The 17706-nt window shown below is 44.3% G+C and overlaps 1 protein-coding gene across 3 annotated transcripts in view; it reads right to left on the bottom strand.

Annotated features, from left to right (window-relative positions):
• The window catches only part of LOC136098306 (ATPase family AAA domain-containing protein 2-like), a 30506-nt gene extending 24215 nt beyond the window's left edge, over window positions 1-6291 (bottom strand). Inside the window, exons 1-3 of one of the 3 annotated variants that reach the window (XM_071803822.1) lie at window positions 6223-6291; window positions 4343-4471; window positions 1650-1792 (exon numbers count right to left, since the gene is read on the bottom strand). In XM_071803822.1, coding sequence (XP_071659923.1) covers window positions 1650-1792; window positions 4343-4471; window positions 6223-6279 — 329 coding nt within the window. In that variant the 5' untranslated portion in view covers window positions 6280-6291. Of the gene's footprint in view, window positions 1-1649; window positions 1793-4342; window positions 4472-5525 lie in introns of those variants that run through there. The other 2 variants (XM_065831592.2, XM_071803823.1) reach the window with 2 other exon arrangements.
• Window positions 6292-17706: the final 11415 nt, after the last annotated feature.

The following is a 17706-nucleotide window of genomic DNA, read 5'->3' as shown; positions in this document are numbered from 1 at the left end:
AGTAGTGCACAATTAGAACTCGGATTACTACACACAAAGTGTGTAGAAGTATTGTATTGTATTATTCCATATTAAGACCAGGGAACCTGACCAAGTTTATAATCCTCTGTTCCACGTCATGTAAATAAAAGCCTGTGGACCACACAGAGGATACAGATCTCAAGTCTGCTGTATACCATACGCAGACAGCTCCATAAAGACACACATTTCCCAACCTGCTGATCTTGAAGGCTCAATAGTGCACATAACATCTCAGTACCCAAAGCTGAGGAGAGATCTCAGAGGAGTTAGGAAAAGATGAGTGGTTTTTATACAATCAGAAGACTTTCCCTGAGATGTGGCGGTGTGCTCCCCCACCCCATGCTTAAGCATTAACGACCTGGGGTGGTCACTGCATCCCACTGAAGCTGGATTTTAGGGCGATGGATGGCATCACAGTCGCCAAGGGCTGGCTGGTGCAGTGACCCAGATGTCTTGCTGGTATATAACTATAATTCAATCACCTTACTCCATACATAGCGGGCAGCCCAGGGCTCGCTGAGCTCTTCTGCAGGGCAGTGGGCTGCATGTCAAGGGGACTTGGGTAGGGATGTCTCTTGAGGTGACTCCTTGAGGTTGAGAGAATCTTTACCGCATCAGATACTTGGTAAGCGAATTGGGAATAAGTGCTCTGAAACTTGGTAATCTTAGCTAAGCGATACAAAGGATTGATTGCACATATATTATCCTTTAGACATAAACCATTGACCAAGTCTGGATCCAGCCATACTCAGATTCCTCTCTGAGAAGAAGTTTGGAATGCAAGGGGCTCCTCTCTGAACCTCATGACTCCCTAACACTTTTGTCTGCCCCCATCCTCTATGCACTAAATAATCAAGTGTACCTTGCCATTAAATCTCATTAAACTACTGTCACATTTACCACTGAACTTTCTTAACTCACTGTTTTATATCAATAAAGTATATCGATCCTTTTCTCTTGCGATTGAACTGCATCAGTGTGTGCACATACGCAGGCACATCGCAAGAAGAGCCAGAGGCCACGGATGCATTTGCAAAGAGCAAGTTTTATTTTAGTTACCTCTCTACTGGGGGATCTCTGAAGCCGCACCTGAGCTCCCAGGCAGAGGTGACACCAGCAGGGACGCAGGTGCTGGTCAGTTCAGCCCTGCTGGAAGATCGCTGGGCCTGTTGAGCTCGCCTGTATTTCAAGGCTTCAGGCAGACGCAGCCTCCCGCTCTTTCTCACAACAAAGCAGGAATCTCAGACACAGTGATAAGGTGCCCAGAGTTTCTCCCAGGCCTGTGTTATCTAACACAGAGCTTCTACTCATCAAGCACACAAGGTCAGTAAGACAATTAGTGTGATGTGTGTGCTTTTTCTACAGACAGGTGCAAGTCAATTGAGCGTATTTACATTTAACTAACCTCCTCGCCAAATCTTCCGCTATATCCCCATACAATCAGTCTCACTTTTTCGATGACATATGAAGAGTAATTCTAGTTCTAGGATACTGGCACTGACATGAACACAATCATATTCCTCTGAGGATTTTTAGCTGTAGATTTATGATGATGTGACTAACTGTACATGCTTCCAATTTTTAATTCTACAAATTGAACAGCGATTGGACATCTGAAAATGCAATACCTGGTAAAGTGTCTTCGATTGACATTTTCACTTAATATTCCCATGCTTTTGTCAAAGCTAGAGTCTGAACAGGACGACATGTTTTTTTTCATTGATCTTAAACAGTGCCCATTGAAACATTCAGTTTTGCCAGATGAAAATTCCTGGGGAAAGACGGAAATAGGAACATATTTATCTGAACTATGTACGCTGAGCTAAGAAGGAAATTCTCCTTCATTTAGGCAAGTTTGGTCTGTAACTCTTCTGACTTGATAGCAGTGAAACTAATGGCAGGTAAGCCTTGAACCACTTCTGCACCAAGAAGTAACTCTCAGAAAAACAAACAAACAAAACCAAAACAGCTTTCCAAGCTAAAGCTCCCCTCCACCACACTTTTCTTGTGGACAATTTGAGCTTAATACCCTTTGAAAAAAATAACTGCAGCAAAGCCTTTCATATAAACTTAGCATTCTGTGGAAAACAACAACCACCACAACACAAAAACCAAGCCCCACACCTTTATTTCTAACTGGTTCAGAGGAGCAGTCAAGCTTGACCTTGCATGTCCTGGGATTAAAATCTAGTTAGGAGAGTTTTTCTTCCTATCTCTGTTCTACTTACGACTGCATCAAAAGACTTCCTTCAGGAGGATGGCATTTATCCATGGGAAACCAAAGGGAACTCAACATACACGGTTAAATGGCTGTTGATCTTGTTCACATTGGTATTTCTGCAGGGAGGGTGAGGACTACCACTCTCACTACATAAGGAAAGCTGTGATGACCATGAGACTGTCTGATGGTCTTCTCTTCGGCCAACCTTGATCAGTTCATCCCCACTGTTCACCTGACAACTTCTCACATTACAACAGACCTTTGGCACAAGGAGGATCTCAATCCCCTGTCCTTAGTTGCTCTTTTTAAAGTGCACCTCCCTTCCCGCAGTCCTCTGCGCTGGTGGAGCAAGGCCTCACGAGATCCCTCCCATAGCTGGCTTTTGAATTTGGGCATCTGAGGTGAAACCCCTAAAGCATTTTAGGGTTGTATCAATGTAGGAGTAGTTACATTTATACAGTCCTAAAATTACATTCGGCCCTTGGAATGCAACCTGGAGGCTGACGTGACTCTCAGTGAAAATGAGTTTGATACTCCTTCCCTTAACAACATTTTCTGCTTCTCAGATCCAGCACAAATTGCTGTAACGAGACCTAAAGCTTAACGAGTGGCAGTCTGATCTGTGGCAGTCATCTCTGGCATTTTTAGTCTCAACTATTTGAGAAAGGTGATTCATTTTTTATTAATACCCTCACAGCAGTATCTCACATTAAAATATATATAGGACAAAAACATCAAACAAAAGCAGATAAAGGACTTTGAGCTTTCTTAATAAATTTTAAGATCAATTTTTTCATACACGTATAAATATATATGTAGAAGTAATCTTTATTGAATTACGCACAGACACCATAAGGCAAAAAAAACATTGCAAAGAAGTCAAGTACACTGAGCATAACTGAAGGGTGAAATTTCTTCCTTCATTTCCTAATAAAAGACAAACCAGCAGTCAGCATGAATAAAAGCTTCTTCATAAAAAGAATAAAGAATCTGTACATACATACAATTGTTAGCAAGATTTAGCAAATACATGTGCTACCACTACCCACTAGCTTCAAACACATCCTTACACATCCATCATAGAGAGTACTGCATGGATCTATTTTATGAAGAGACTATGGATCCTTATCAGTAGCGGTTTCAACAATTAGATGGAGGAGACAGTTCCTGAAAAGCCACAACTAAAAGCTGGAAATGTTATTTTCTGCACTCTAGTTACTTGTTAAACTCTCCTAGACATTCCTGCTCCAGCAGGGGGATTGGACTGGATGATCTTTTGAGGTCCCTTCCAATCCCAAACATACTGTGATACTGTGATACTGTGATCGAGATGAGCAGGGCTGAAGAGAAGAGGCTTCCTCTTTTTTAAGGCAGACTGAGAAGCATCTCAAAGACAAATGGATTCAAGGATTTTGAAGACTGACTATCCAACCTATCTAAGTCACCTTAATACTTGCAATGGCTGACTGGGACCGTGGGTGTTTCTGGAAGATTTTGGCTGAGTTCCGATAACTCGGAAATCCTCCCTTATAGGAAGAGATCAGATAATTTGTCTCACTAAACTGGCATAGGCAGGAAGCTCCCCATGTGTCAAATTAAAGATGCTCGAGCCGTGCTAATTAAAAAGAGATAGAGAGTAAAGTCTCAACCTCTTGTTATGGTTCAAGTAAGTTCTTCTCAAGAACGGAATGCCTAGTGTACGAAGTATTACCATGTCTGATCCTGTGAAGGGGAGAAACAGGAAGCGATAGACTGAGAGAAGCGCCCTCCTTTCATAGCCCCCCAGCCCCAAAAAATGGTTCTGGAGCAGGACTGCTGACAGGCTGAGGTTAACTGCTTGGAGAGGGCTGTGTGGGTGGACCCATTGTCTTCAAGCTCAAGCCTTTTCCTGCTGAAACTGCCAACAATTATGCCAAATACAGCAATGGTTGTGCAACATGGAGAAATGTCTTCCAGACTGAAATGAAAAAGCCTTGTAACACAGGCAACCAAGCAGTAACGAGTAATGCTGAATAAGCACCATGTCCAGAGTGCGCACACACACGTGTAACATACATGCATAACAGTGATAGAAAATGCTATAAGACAAAAATAATTTACCTTCATTAATTCAGTTTTGTCATAATCTTCCCGATGTTTGTAAATGCACTGACAAAGAACAGCATAGAGTTTTTCCAAGTGAAATGTACTGAAATTCCAAGTCATCGTAGTGACAAAATGCAACAGTTGCTGAAGAAAAAAATGGAAACTACAGGTTTAGAGTAGCACAAGGTCCTTTGAATAGGCTCTTTATGTTTTCAGAAGCTAAACAATACCAATACAACAAGTGACAATCAACTTTCGTAGGCATTGCAACAAACAAGGCAAAAAGAGTAACAGGAGAATAAAAACGACCAAAACATATACAACCATCTTCATAAGACTCCTTAACCATCCTGACAATCCCCATCCTTCAAAAAGTTTATCTAACCAATCCCAACTATCATTTCATTGAAGCTTGGAGACCCCAGCTTTAAGCTGTTGCATACTAGCATGAATTGATTCCGAGTGGTCAGAGAGATTCCTACAGCACATGCCTTCAAAATCCTCACAACCATGGCCTTGTGCTAATAGCAAAATATCTACAGCAGCTCTATTTTGCAATGTAGCATGGCGAATGCTATCTACATCTAATAAAAGACCAGACAATGCATTGCTAGCAGCGTTTGTTTGTTTAGCAAGCCAGCAGTCAAGCTTATCTAATGTTGCCAGTGCTTTTCCAGCGGCAGCTCCAGGTGCTAAGAGAGGCAACAACGCGTTGGCTAAAAGACCAAAACTTCACGTTATCATCGCAATCGGGGGTATATGCATGGATGCTACGCTTTGTTCTGTGAGAAAGATGGTGTTGTAGAATCATGGATTTATTAGGAGTCAGGACAGAAAGGCGTCCAAGGCTACATGGACCTCCTTTTATATGAGAAGGGACAACAGTCCATGCTCTATCCCCGCAAACAAGACATATCCCTGACGGTAATAAAAGTGGACCATTGCTAGATCTAGACAAGTTTGGTGCTGTGTAATTACACCAAGTAGTAGCATTTTTAAAAACGGGATGGACAGGAGAGACATCCCATACCTTAGACTGATTTGTTCCTGTATAGTTAAACCTAACACAGAAATCCATCTTTATTGATCCAAGCAACTCAATTTCTTGTGGCTCTAAAGCAGCACGCAGGAGGAAAGGGGTCCAGGCATCCCAGCTATTGGTTAAATTGGGGGTCAAGATTGGAAAGGCTTTTCTCACCTTATCAGGTATGGGCCGTTTATCTAGTGGCAATCCTACAAGGCATGTAGAAAAGGGATTATTAGGAGAGGCAGTAGCGAGACACAAGGTGTCTTGTCCAGTGAGATTTGCTAGTGTTACCCATACCCCATATCCATACTACCCATACATGGGGTAGTACAGATAAGAGTGGGTGGCTTCGTGTGACCTCTAATGTAATCATAAAAAGAAATATTCTAAAAGCAACCTTCTGCCCCTCTTTAGTTTCCATGCAAATAGTTTTCCGCATCTTTCCTTCGTCCGATCCCAATCTTGTTTAACAACAGCCCATATAGCGGGCACCAGGTTTGTTTTACTACACTCTAGATCACAAACTAACACCTCCTCTTCCCTTTTCGACACTAAATAGGCCCAATCTATACAGTCATGTAAATAGCGACTACTCCCCAACGGTTCGTGCCCTGTGACAAGCAAAACTTGAGCTACATCAACTTCCTTCGCTAAGCAACTGTCACACCAGTGTCCACAGGAGATTCACCAGTTTGTTGTTCAAAAGGCTGGTCTGGAGGGTGATCGGAGTTCTCTCCGGATGATTGTGGTAGGGATTCACAGAAGGGTCGTACACTCTTTGCCAGAATCCATCGAGGGCCTTTCTCTGTGCAGACACAAGTGTAACCTCTGCCCCATGTGATAAGGGGATACGGTCCCATTACTTTACCTGTTTCTGGATCACGAACCAATACTGGGGCCTTGACTCGCACCTCAAGTGAAGCATTTGTGTTAAAATGTCGGACTACCAGAGGGTTGCTATCTAACAAAGAACAATTTAAAAAGTTAAAAACATACAAAGGTTTCTGTAGACATTCCTCAGAGGTGGCAGTCCCTACTCCCCCTTTCTGTTGTTGTAATAAACGTTTCAAAGATTGATGAGAGCATTCAATCAGTGATTGACCGGTAGGGGAACGAGGGATGCCAGTAGTGTGGATCACACCCCAGGAGTCAAGAGAGGTTTTTATAGCGGCCAAGACATACGCAGGGCCATTATCTGTTTTTATTTGAGAGGGTATACCCAAGGTGGCAAAAGCATGCATCAAATGTTTTTGAACATCACGCGTCTTCTCCCCTGTGTGACAAGAAGCGAACAAAGCACCTGAAAAGGTGTCAATAGAAGAATGGACATATTTCAATTTACCAAACTCCGGATAATGCGTAACGTCCATTTGCCATAACTGTAAGCTCTGCGGTCCTCTGGGATTAACTCCTCCTGCTATTGACAGAAAAGAGTGGTTCTGACAGTCGGGGCATACAGCTATAATATTAGGCGGTTGTTGGGAAGTAAGCCCAAACTGCCGTTTGAGACCTGCAGCATTCTGGTGAGAAAAGGAATGGCTAAGTTTAGCCTGTGCTACGCGATCCGGTAATACTTGCACTGGTAATGTCAGCAAATCAGCTCGTCGGTTCCCTTCTGCAATGAAGCCAGGTAGAGAAGTGTGTGATCTGACATGCATAGCAAAGTAAGGATGAGGACATGAGTCTAAGAGAAAAATAAGCTCCTGCAATAAAACAAATAAGTCAAAATGCATTACATCACGTAATACAGATGCTTCAGCTCATTCAACAATTCCTGCAACATAAGCTGAATCACTGATAATGTTAAGTGGTGCAGACCACCTCCGAAAGGCTCGAACAACTGCGGTCAACTCTGCTATCTGGGGAGAGCCAGGAATGGTTTGTACGTCTGAGTCCCATCGCCCTTGCTGATCATCCCACCACAGGATAACCGATTTGTGTGATTTCCCAGACCCATCTGTAAACACAGTAAGGGCTTGTAATGGCTGGTAGCTTCTTTTCAGTATAGAGATGAGGTGGAAGTCAACATTAAACAGTTTATGCGAAGGTGGGTGGGACGTAAGTTGACCTGTGTAATCAGCTAATGCAGTGCAAAAGGCAGCTGACTGCTGATAAAGCCACTGCAAATAGAAAGTGGTTACAGGTAAGCAGATACAAGCAAAATCTGTTCCCGATAAGGTTAACAAACATTGTCTGGCTCTAATTATTAAAGAAGCAAACATCTCGTGTTGCGTAAAAGTAGCTTTTGTAGATTGATTTGGTAGAAAAACCCATTCAATGATTAATAAGGGATCTGATTTCTGTGGGTCCCATTGGAATATCAGCGCACGGGGCTGTCGGGTACACGGCTGTCTAGCAGGATTCAGAATGATAAGATAAAAAGACAACTCAGGTGCCCAACGATGCGCTTGCCTATGAGTAATTGCTGTAGCAACTTTCTGTAAGGAGTCAATAGCTTCTGGTCCGAGGCTACGAGGTGAACATAAATCAGTGCTTCCTTTTAGCAGTTCAAATAAAGGCTTTAAGTCTGTATTAGTAATTCCTAACAGCGGTCGGACCCAATTAATTGTTCCCAACAATCTCTGTACATCATATAAGTTTCTTATGTCTGTCTGTATTTGTAAGGGCTGAGGAACTACAGTTTGAGCCCTTATGTGCCAACCTAAGTACTCCCATGGCGGTATTATTTGAATTTTCTCTGGCGCAATACAGAGGCCTGCCGAGTTAACAGCAGCCGTGACAAGGGCCACAGCTTCCTCCGTGACCTCGTGATGTTGTGCGGCCACTGGGGTATCATCCATAGAACGATACAATAAGACACCAGGCATTGCGATCCTAACCGGACTAAGTACTTTAGCTACATACCGCTGACATATCGTGGCGCTATTCTTCATTCCTTGTGGCAGCACAACCCACTGGTATCTTTGCAACGGAGCTTGCATGTTGACGCTTGGAATCAAAAAAGTGAATTTAGGGGCATCGTCTGGATGCAGCGGGTTATTAAAAAAACAGTCTTTAAGGTCAGTAACTGTCAAATGCCAATTTCGAGCAATCATAGTGGGGGACTGGAGTCCTGGTTGGAGGGCTCCCATGTCTTCCATAGCGTCATTAATTTTTCTAAGGTCATGGAGCAAGCGCCACTTGCCAGTTTGTTTCTTTCATAACAAAAACAGGTGAGTTCCAAGGACTGGTAGAAGGCACAATATGCCCTTTCATTAACTGTTCCGTAACTAATTCTTGGAGAACGCGAAGCTTTTCCAGTGGTAGGGGTCATGGATCTACCCAAATAGGAGCATCGGTCTTCCACGTCAACTTGAGGGTGTCGCGCGCTCCAGTGGCCCCACCTAAAAATGGGTCTGAATGGACATTCCCCACTGAGACAACACATCACACCCCCATAGAATCATAGAAACCAGCAACACAAAAGGTTGGACAGAGGCTCTATGCCCTTCCGGACCTTGAATCTGGATTAGTTCCAAACTCTGGTGGCTGCTACCAGTTCCTCCAATTCCTGCCAGCGCTTGGGAAACGTTAGCCAGAGGCCATTGTGGAGGCCATTTAGCTTGAGATATTACCATAACATCAGCTCCAGTATCAATAATTCCATTTAACACAACTTGCTGTTTCCCACGGATAAGGGTACATTGACATACAGGTTGCTTCTGAGAAATAGACTGCACCCATAAAATTTGTGGGTTCCCTGTAGATCCAAACCCTCCCCGTCTTTGTTGAGGCCGGCCAGGAACTGGGGAGCCCATCCCTGTGGGAATCAATATCAACTGTGCTACACGGCTACCATTCGGTACTGTGCAGGGGGGAAACGGGGTCCACGCCATAATCTTAATTTCATCAGTACTGTCAGAGTCAATGACCCCTGGTAGCACAAAAAGACCTGACAATGTTGTGGATGATCTTCCTAACAATAACGCTTGTGTTTTAGAGGGTAAGGCCCTGTGATATCTGTTGACAATAAATGAACCAAAGGATCGAGTAACGTTACTGTGTGGGAGGTTGCCAGGTCCAATCCAGCGCTACCTGCTGTTGCTGGGCGAAGACTTCAGGCACTGCTGCTTCCCTCCGTGGGGGCTGGAAAGTTGGCTGCGGTACTTGTGTCTGCGCGCGTCGCTGCCCCGCGCTCCGTGATTGGTTTCCCTGTATCGGTTGACCTTGGAAATCATACTTCGACCGACACTGATTAGCATAATGGTACCCTTTTCGGCATCTAGGGCAAACCCCAGGAGCCTGGGGCCTGGCACCAGTGTTGGCAGCTAAACAGTTTCTTTTTAGATGACCAGGTTTACCGCAACCATAACAATCCCTGGCCCCACCGAGCCACACATGGCTGCGAAAGCAGCAGCCATGGCTTCAAATTTATGATCTACAGTACCAATTCTATTACAAGCTTCTACCATCTCAACCAATGCGGGGTTCAGATTCGGGAGAGATTTCAATAGCTTTTTGCAATCCACATTAGCATTTTCAACGGCTAGTTTCAACAACAAAATTTCCCGTGCCTCCGCATTATCTATCTGACGCTCTAAAGGCTGTTTCAATCTATCAATAAACTGCATGTAAGGTTCTCGGGGTTCCTGGGTTACTGTAGTGAAGACTTTTTGCGGCTTCTGTAAGTCAGGGACCTCAAAAAAGGCTTTTTTCGCTTCTTCACGGGTTGCTTCAAGAGCATCCCGTGGGATATCCCGAGCCTGAGCTACTGGATCAGAGTGCTGGCCCGTGCCTGTAAGGTGTTCTATAGTCAGCGCAGCTATAGCTGCATTGCCGTGACCTACGTAAGTCATGAGAAGTGCCTGAAGCGCCCCCCTCCAATGCGCTTCCCATAAAGTGTACTGTGTTGGAGTCAGCAACAGTTGTGCTAAAGATTTTAAGTCATTCGGAGCCATAACATAAGTGTCAAAACCAGAAGATAATAAGCTTGCAAAATACGGGGAAGAAAGTCCATGCTCAGTAACAGTACGGTGCAGCTCCTTAATTACCGGAAAAGATAAAGCCTCCCACTGCGCCCTCCGACTCCAATAAATCATGGGGGCCACTATTGTTCTAGCAATTTCCAGCTCTCCCTCCTTCAAGGCTTGGCGCCTTATGTTAGCCCACACATCATGTGGGTCAGGGGGGTAGAGGTCTGGCTCTTTTTCAGGGTCCATCGGCCCCGGATCAAAGGGGTCCTCTTCTGGGGGGTACCCTGCGGCACACACTTCCAAAAGCGCGCTGGGTTTTTGGCCCTCCGATGACAGCGGAGGTACCGCAGGAAAGTTTTTGTGACTCTGCTTTGTCTTTGTGACTTTTTTCCTGGGCTTCGGCGTTCCCCATTGTTGCCGCATCCCCCAGTTTCACCCCCACGTCATCCCAAAGCTCCCGCGTAAAAATAGTAGATGCAGTTACAGTGGGTATTTTCACTTGTACCTATGTAAGCATCAGCTTGAGATCATGCCCAGAAACATTCTTTCCATGCTTTTGAAGGAGAGCTTTCATAAGCTCATATACGTCTCTCTTTGGGGAAGACGCTTGATTGCCCATGTTTCCCACAGCTCAGCTCTCTACTCCGGAGGGATTTCAGGCCGGCCCGCTCCTGCTTCCTTTCAGCAGCTCATTCAAAGTTCTGTGGGACTCGCAGCATGCCCCGCAGATAGGTGGTTCTTGAGCCCTGGAATCACGTTGCGCGATCACGTCGGGGGTCACCAATTTGCCACGATTGAGAGACGGGACGCAGTTTGATGCAAACAAAATGTCCGCTTAGTGTACATTTATACTTTTCCTCAGCAACGTGCTTCAAGCTGACTGGTGTTTCTGTTACCGTGTTATAGACTGATTGGTCTACACTGTACACTAAACATTCACAGACTGGTTGATGCTAAGACATTTTCTTAAACAGCTACTACCTTAACTCAAGCAACCTTCCCTGTGCAAGAACAAGACTTCCTCTTTTACAGGACAACCTTACTAACTTGTGAACCTTGTCTAAACATAGAATCAACACTCTCCATTCCTTCTAATTAAGGTTCTCGCCTCTATCCTTCCCATGGCCTGTGACCAACAAGTTCCAGCACATCTCCTTTTACCAACTGATAAGTGCTGGGAGTTTTGCTGAGGCCAGCCAAATCCTGTCCCACAAGGAAGGCTTAAATTTCTGATCAGTACTAAAATACTGTCTATCTATCACATCAATGATCCTAACTGTGAATCAGCTGCTTCCAGAACAGCAGGGAATGACACCATCCACTTTGTGACAGAGCAGCTGCCACAGCAAAGCCACTGTTCCATTGCATTAGAGGAACTGCTGCTGCGATGCCGGGCACCGTAAAACGGATCTCGGGAAGCCAGGCTACAGATCTTGTAGGTGCCAGCTGCAAACAGAACCATCCTCAGGTGCTCACCTTTACCCATTAGCTGAACGTGCCCTGCTCCTGCATCTCTGCTGGCAGAACACACTGCTTGAGTGGCTGAAGCAGATCAACGAGCAAAGTCAGATCAGTGGGCTCCTACCTTTAAACTGAGGAGTGAATAAACTAGCAGAGTGACTCTGCCTGGAGCAGATTGCCCGTCTCTCACAGGCATTTGTTACCAAAGATGTGAATGTGATAATCTCTGGGAAAGCATCAGTAACAAGCTGGTGGCAGCACCAGCTTCCACTGCTGTCACTGTTCTCTGTGTTGTGTGAGGCCGTGAAGATGGAGCTTAGGAGAGCAGGCAACCAAATGCAAATATTACTGCCTTACAACTGCCTGTCATCAACGTGTGCCTCCCTCAGATCAGCGACCACCAAATGCAAGTATTCCCCTCAGTGCCACTCTATACAACATGCAGATAAGACACACAACGTGCTTCCAGCTGTGGCCAACAGAAAATGCAGGATGTGACAGAGGTGTATGGTCAACATCCCCTGTGAAACTGTTTCCAGTTGCTGCCACGCGGATGACTGCATGTTCTTCTGTATGTTCATAAAGTTCTAGGCCTATGACCAAGCACATAAAAACCAGACCCAAACAAAATCAAGCAGCTGATACTTTGGAGGTTCACTGAGCTCATTCACTGCAGGTGAGTTCCAAAGAGGCTCCCTTATATGAGCAGATAGTCCCAACACACCCGTGTTAAGGAAACAAGTTTTCTAAAAGACACGTTTAATGACTGTAGCTCTCCTTATAGCTGAAACATATATAAGGGCTCTACTGTACCATTTATCCAGTGGGCAATAACTTTTGAGCACATGCTATTAGCACCCTGACTCTATGAAAAACCCACATGGCTTCTCTACATACACAGGCAGATGTGAAGAGCAAAACCCTCTGAAATCTACTTCCTTAGGAAGCCAGCTTTAAAAAGTTAAGTTTCACCTCTACACTTCAAGTCACAGCTTAAAAATGTGACCGAAACTGTGTTGACGAGCCCCTTCACCCAGGGGGACTCCTATCCGGTCACATTCTCCCCACACAGGGGGAAACATCCACTCAGTACTCTTTTTCTCATCAAGGCAGGTAAAGAGCAGCGTTCCTCAGCATTGGCCAACTTCCACGACTCCAACCTAACAACTTTCCCAATTTTCCTCACTGCAATATCCCCTCCAGATTGGGTCCTTGTTCTACCCTCTCCAGTTCATGCAAAGGAACCTCTTTTACCTCCTGCAGCTGAGCCCATTTTTAACCTTTCCCCAACTGCAGCCTGGGATAGCAACTTCTCTCTTACAAGGGACTGGAAAACCCCTATAAACACTGTTAACTGTAGAAATGGAGACAGACCTGTTACCGTTTCTTCAGTGAGAAATGCCTGACTTTTACTTTCTTTCTGACAAAAGTCACTACTCCATAAAAATTAGACACTCAGACACATACCAAAAAATCACTAGAGAAAAAGGCAGAGTAAAAACAGGAAAAAAATACAGTCATGTTGCCAGTACAGTACTGCACGGTAAAACTCCAAAGTAATTTAGCTTAGGAAACACACACGTTACACACATTCAGATATAAGACTTCTATTCCACACGACTGGGTCCACGCTGCTTGAAATACAGCTTTGAAACTTAGGTTACACTCACACAATAAAACAAAGCCAACAATTGTTTTTCAATTATGTACCATTGAAAAAAGAAACTTGAAAATCAAAAAGCCAGAAGCTGCAGAAAAACATGAGTTTGGCTGGCGTAGCTAGAGGGGCAGCATCATTATGCAAGAAACACTGGGTGCTGATTTTGGAGAGAGACAGCAGAAATAACAGAATGGAAGTGCAGAAGGCTAAAACCTAATAAACAGCGTAATCCTCCTCAGGAAGGAAAAAGCGCTCAATGACCTGTTTGACCTTTCCCTTACCATTTGAATCTTCGTCTTCAGAACTTTGTATTATTTGACAATCCGGCATTTCACTCCGCTTTCTCAGGTCTGAATGTTCAGGAAGTATGACACTCTTCTTTCCAGAAGCAGATTTGGACACAAGGAAAGCCCTCTCTCTTTCATTTTCTGTCCCAGGTTTAGTTTCAATCCCATGTTTGTGTCATTCTTGAGGTATGTTTTCATCGTCTTCCATAGAAGAATCCTGTGCGGACTCATCTTCAGTGCGATCCATGTTAGAAATGCGTTTTTCTGGAGAGTCTTCATCACTATGTACTTCATTTTCGTCTTCCGGTGTTGAGGAATGGCTTAAAGATAAAGGACATGGGTCTATAGAGGAGTTGTACAAGCAGAGCCTGTTCTGAAGACTTTAGCATAAGTAGCAAGACTAGGCCACAGTAGGAACCGCTGACTGTTTCAGCAAAATCAGCAAGGACACTGCAACCTTGGCAGAGTCTCACAAACAGCTTTGGAGAAGCAAGAGCACAGGAACATAGAACAAGCACAGCTAGTAACTGCAAGTAGGAGGACCATGCAAATGTTACTGTTAGAGCTTAAGCCAATTAGTAGATGACAGGTATGCATAATTATCGTGAACTGTATAAGTATATGCTCTTCGGGCTAATAAATTGAACTATGCTTTCTCACTCACATTGAGTCCACCTGCGTGTTCCTCCGCCGCTCAAATGTGGCGCCTGAACAGGGACGATGAAGTTTCCAGTTGGAGCGGCCGATGCAGAAAAGCACCGGTTAGCAGCAAACTGGGGGACAAAGATCGACCGAACGCTGTTCGACGCGGCGTGTCGCTCCGAAAGCCCGGACCGTCTGAGAGGGGTCTGCCGTCTGCAGGGGCTACTGGAAAGGCTGCAATGCAGAAAAGCACCGGTTAGCAGCGAACCGGGGGCGAAAGCCTGGACCGTCCGAGAGGGGTCTGCCGTCTGCGGGGGTTATTGGAAAGGCTGCCACGAGGATAACGTGGATAACGAGGATAACAAGGCTAACCAGGATAACAGCAAAAGTTGAAGTGCCGGCGACATGGATCTCGAGGTAGCCCTAAATTTATTACAGCGCTTTTTAGAAAAGTGGGGTGTAGATTCTATCAAGCAGCTATCGGGGTTACTTGCATTAGGAAGAGTGAAGTTATGAGCAAAACATATTTTCTGAAGTACAAGCCGTGGTTAAGCTCCTCCTGCATATTCTCTCTGTGAAAGGACTTAAATAGGAAGAAAGTAACATTCGTAGACTGTTAATTTGGGAGAAACCTAGAAGGCTTTTAAACGTTAACTCTGGGATGATAAAGGGTAGAAATTATGGAATAAGGTCAACAATGGAGATGATAAAGAAGCTAAATCATTAGTAACTACATGGAAGCTTATAAAAGATTTTAAGGCTGAACGGTCTGCTGCTCTTCAAGTTTTTGTAGCGTTGTGGCCTGATAAGAATCCTGAAAGTCGCTGTGAAGTTTACTCAGTTCGTGTCTTTGATACCCTCCCTATTCCGTCCCCTGCTGTGCTTTCGGCACCCCCGATAGCTCAGCAGTCCGGGGCGGGGGGAGCAAAAATGCCGAGCGGGTGGCCTCCTGTACCACTGCCCAACACTGGTGAGAAGAGCAAGTCCAGAGGACTGGAGTCAGACAACTTGCCCAAGGAACCTGTGAAAGCTGAGAACGCTAAGGTCGTAAACAAGTGTACTATCAATCCTTTTACCAATTTGTATCTGCCTTGACTGCTTTTTAACCCTCCAACTTCCACGAGAGAGCAGAAGGAGTCACTGGATAAGAACTGGGCAAAAGAACTGTGTGAAAGATTAGATCAGCTATTAGCGAGTGAATCCATCAGTCAGTAATATCAAGCTATGAGAGAGGTGCCTGAAACCAACAAAGCAGCCAAATCATTTGCAACTATTAATCAGGGTCCCAATGAGAATTACATGCAATTTATTGACCATCTTCAAGAGACCATCAATAAGCAGACTGAAAACTTAGAAGTTAAGGAAGCACTGGTGTTGAAATTAGCAGTAGAGAATGCTAATGTTTGCACTGGTGTTGAAATTAGCAGTAGAGAATGCTAATGTTTGCTATCAGCATGTTATTTGCGAGTTTTACAGTACATATTATGTGCTCCTGTGTACTGCCTCTCTGAAAATCAAGCAGCTTGTCAGGAATGTGAGTTAATTGTTTTACCAGTTGTTTTTAAGTGCGCCGTAACACCTTCTCCCCGCTTTTCCCACTCACGCTGCAAGCAGCCCTGTGCTTCCCCCCCTCCATCTCTCTTCTCCAGGTTTTTACTTGCAAGATGGGGTCAGGAATGATTGTTTTCAGTTGTGTTCCTAAAAACATCGGTATTGGAAGGTGTTTTAAAACATAGGAAAGCACTCGGACAAGAAATCATTAAATCATTTCAGACAGTTCTACAGGCGGGGCGATTTGCTTGCAGCGGCGGGGGGGCGGGTGCTGGTTGGCTCCAGCGCGCACTGACCCGTTGTGTCAGGGAGACCCGGCGGTACCTCTGCCTGGCTGAGCAGTAAGCAGTTCAAAGGCGCAATGCAAAAGCTGATGAGAGATTGTCTTAAATTAGTGTAACTGTGATCTATCTGCATAACTGAACTTGGTATTTGGTTTTCATATCTGAGCTCAGTATTTTAATTTGCATATTTCTAGTTGGTACCAAAAGAATTTTGTTTGGGGAGAATTTTACAAAATGGGAACTGGTTCCACTGCTAAAATTTCACTGCTAAAATGCCACCTTGCTCCCCCTTAGGATGCATCCTTGCGCATTAGAGTAATTGCTTATGTTGTTACAAAGTAATTTTGAGACCAGAAGAGAATTTAAATTGTTAAATCTGCCTTGCAGAAAAAAAAAAAAAAAAAGAAAAAAGAAAAAAGAGAGAGAGAGGAAAAAAAATGCCATGATGGATGTGAACTTAGTATTGTACGAGGTTGTATTTAAAAGCTGCTAGAATATGAACTGATTCGGAATCTAGGAAAATGGAATAATGCATTGATGCTTAATATACTGTGTTTTGACATCTGTAAATTGTAAAAGGTAAATGGGGCTGAGGAATGTTGAGCTAATTGGAATTGTGTATAAAACTCAGGTCATTGTAACCAAGGAGTTTGCCAGAGCCTCCCACTTTGTACCAACGATTACGCCAGCTGCGTGGCCTTGGTACATCAGAACTGCAGCAAGAAGAGAGAGAAGAAGAGCAGTTGTACGAGGAGAGCCTGTTCTGAAGGCCTTAGCATGAGCAGCAAGACTAGGCCGCAGTGGGAACCGCTGACTGTTTCAGCAAAATCAGCAAGGACACTGCGACCTTGGCAGAGTCTCACAAACAGCTTTGGAGAAGCAAGAGCAAAGGTACGCAGAACAAGCACAGCTAGTAACTGCAAGTAGGAGGATCATGCAAATGCGACTGTTAGAGCTTAAGACAATTAGCAGGTGACAGATATGCATAATTATTGTGAACCGTGTAAGTATATGCTCTTCGGGCTAATAAATCGAGCTATGCTTTATCACTCATATTGAGTCATCCTGCGTGTTCCTCCGCCAATCAAAAACTGGTAAAATTAAGGTTTGGATAACAAAACTAAACTGTGTAGAACAGGCTAATAATTAACTATGTATCAGTCAAACTATCTTAAAAAATAGGCGTACGTAAGTCAAAATATCAAAATGAACCAACAAAAGAACAACTCCTTAACAATAAGGTAAAACCTTCACTTGGACTCAAATATACATTGCTACACAGAAAGAATCAGACCTGAATCTTAGGTGTAAGACAGCTCAAGAAGAGCCTCACCACTCAGCTGGTGTGGCCTGAAAAAACAAGACTAATTCTTCAGCAAGTTGCACTAGTCCAGGGAAATGGCTACGGGACTGTGACTACACCAGTTTCAGTTCAGAGCAGGCACATATCCAAGTCAGTCCGCAGCACAGCCTGAACAAAGACCTATGTGACAAGATGAGGGCTGACACTGTAGAAGAAGCCTGGTTCCAATTAATAATTTCAAGTACTTTCTA

The sequence above is a fragment of the Patagioenas fasciata genome, chromosome 2 (genome assembly GCF_037038585.1).
Source record: "Patagioenas fasciata isolate bPatFas1 chromosome 2, bPatFas1.hap1, whole genome shotgun sequence".
NCBI lineage: Eukaryota > Metazoa > Chordata > Aves > Columbiformes > Columbidae > Patagioenas > Patagioenas fasciata.
The sequence above is the reverse complement of the archived record's forward strand: the minus strand, read 5'-3'. Positions and strand labels throughout refer to the sequence as shown.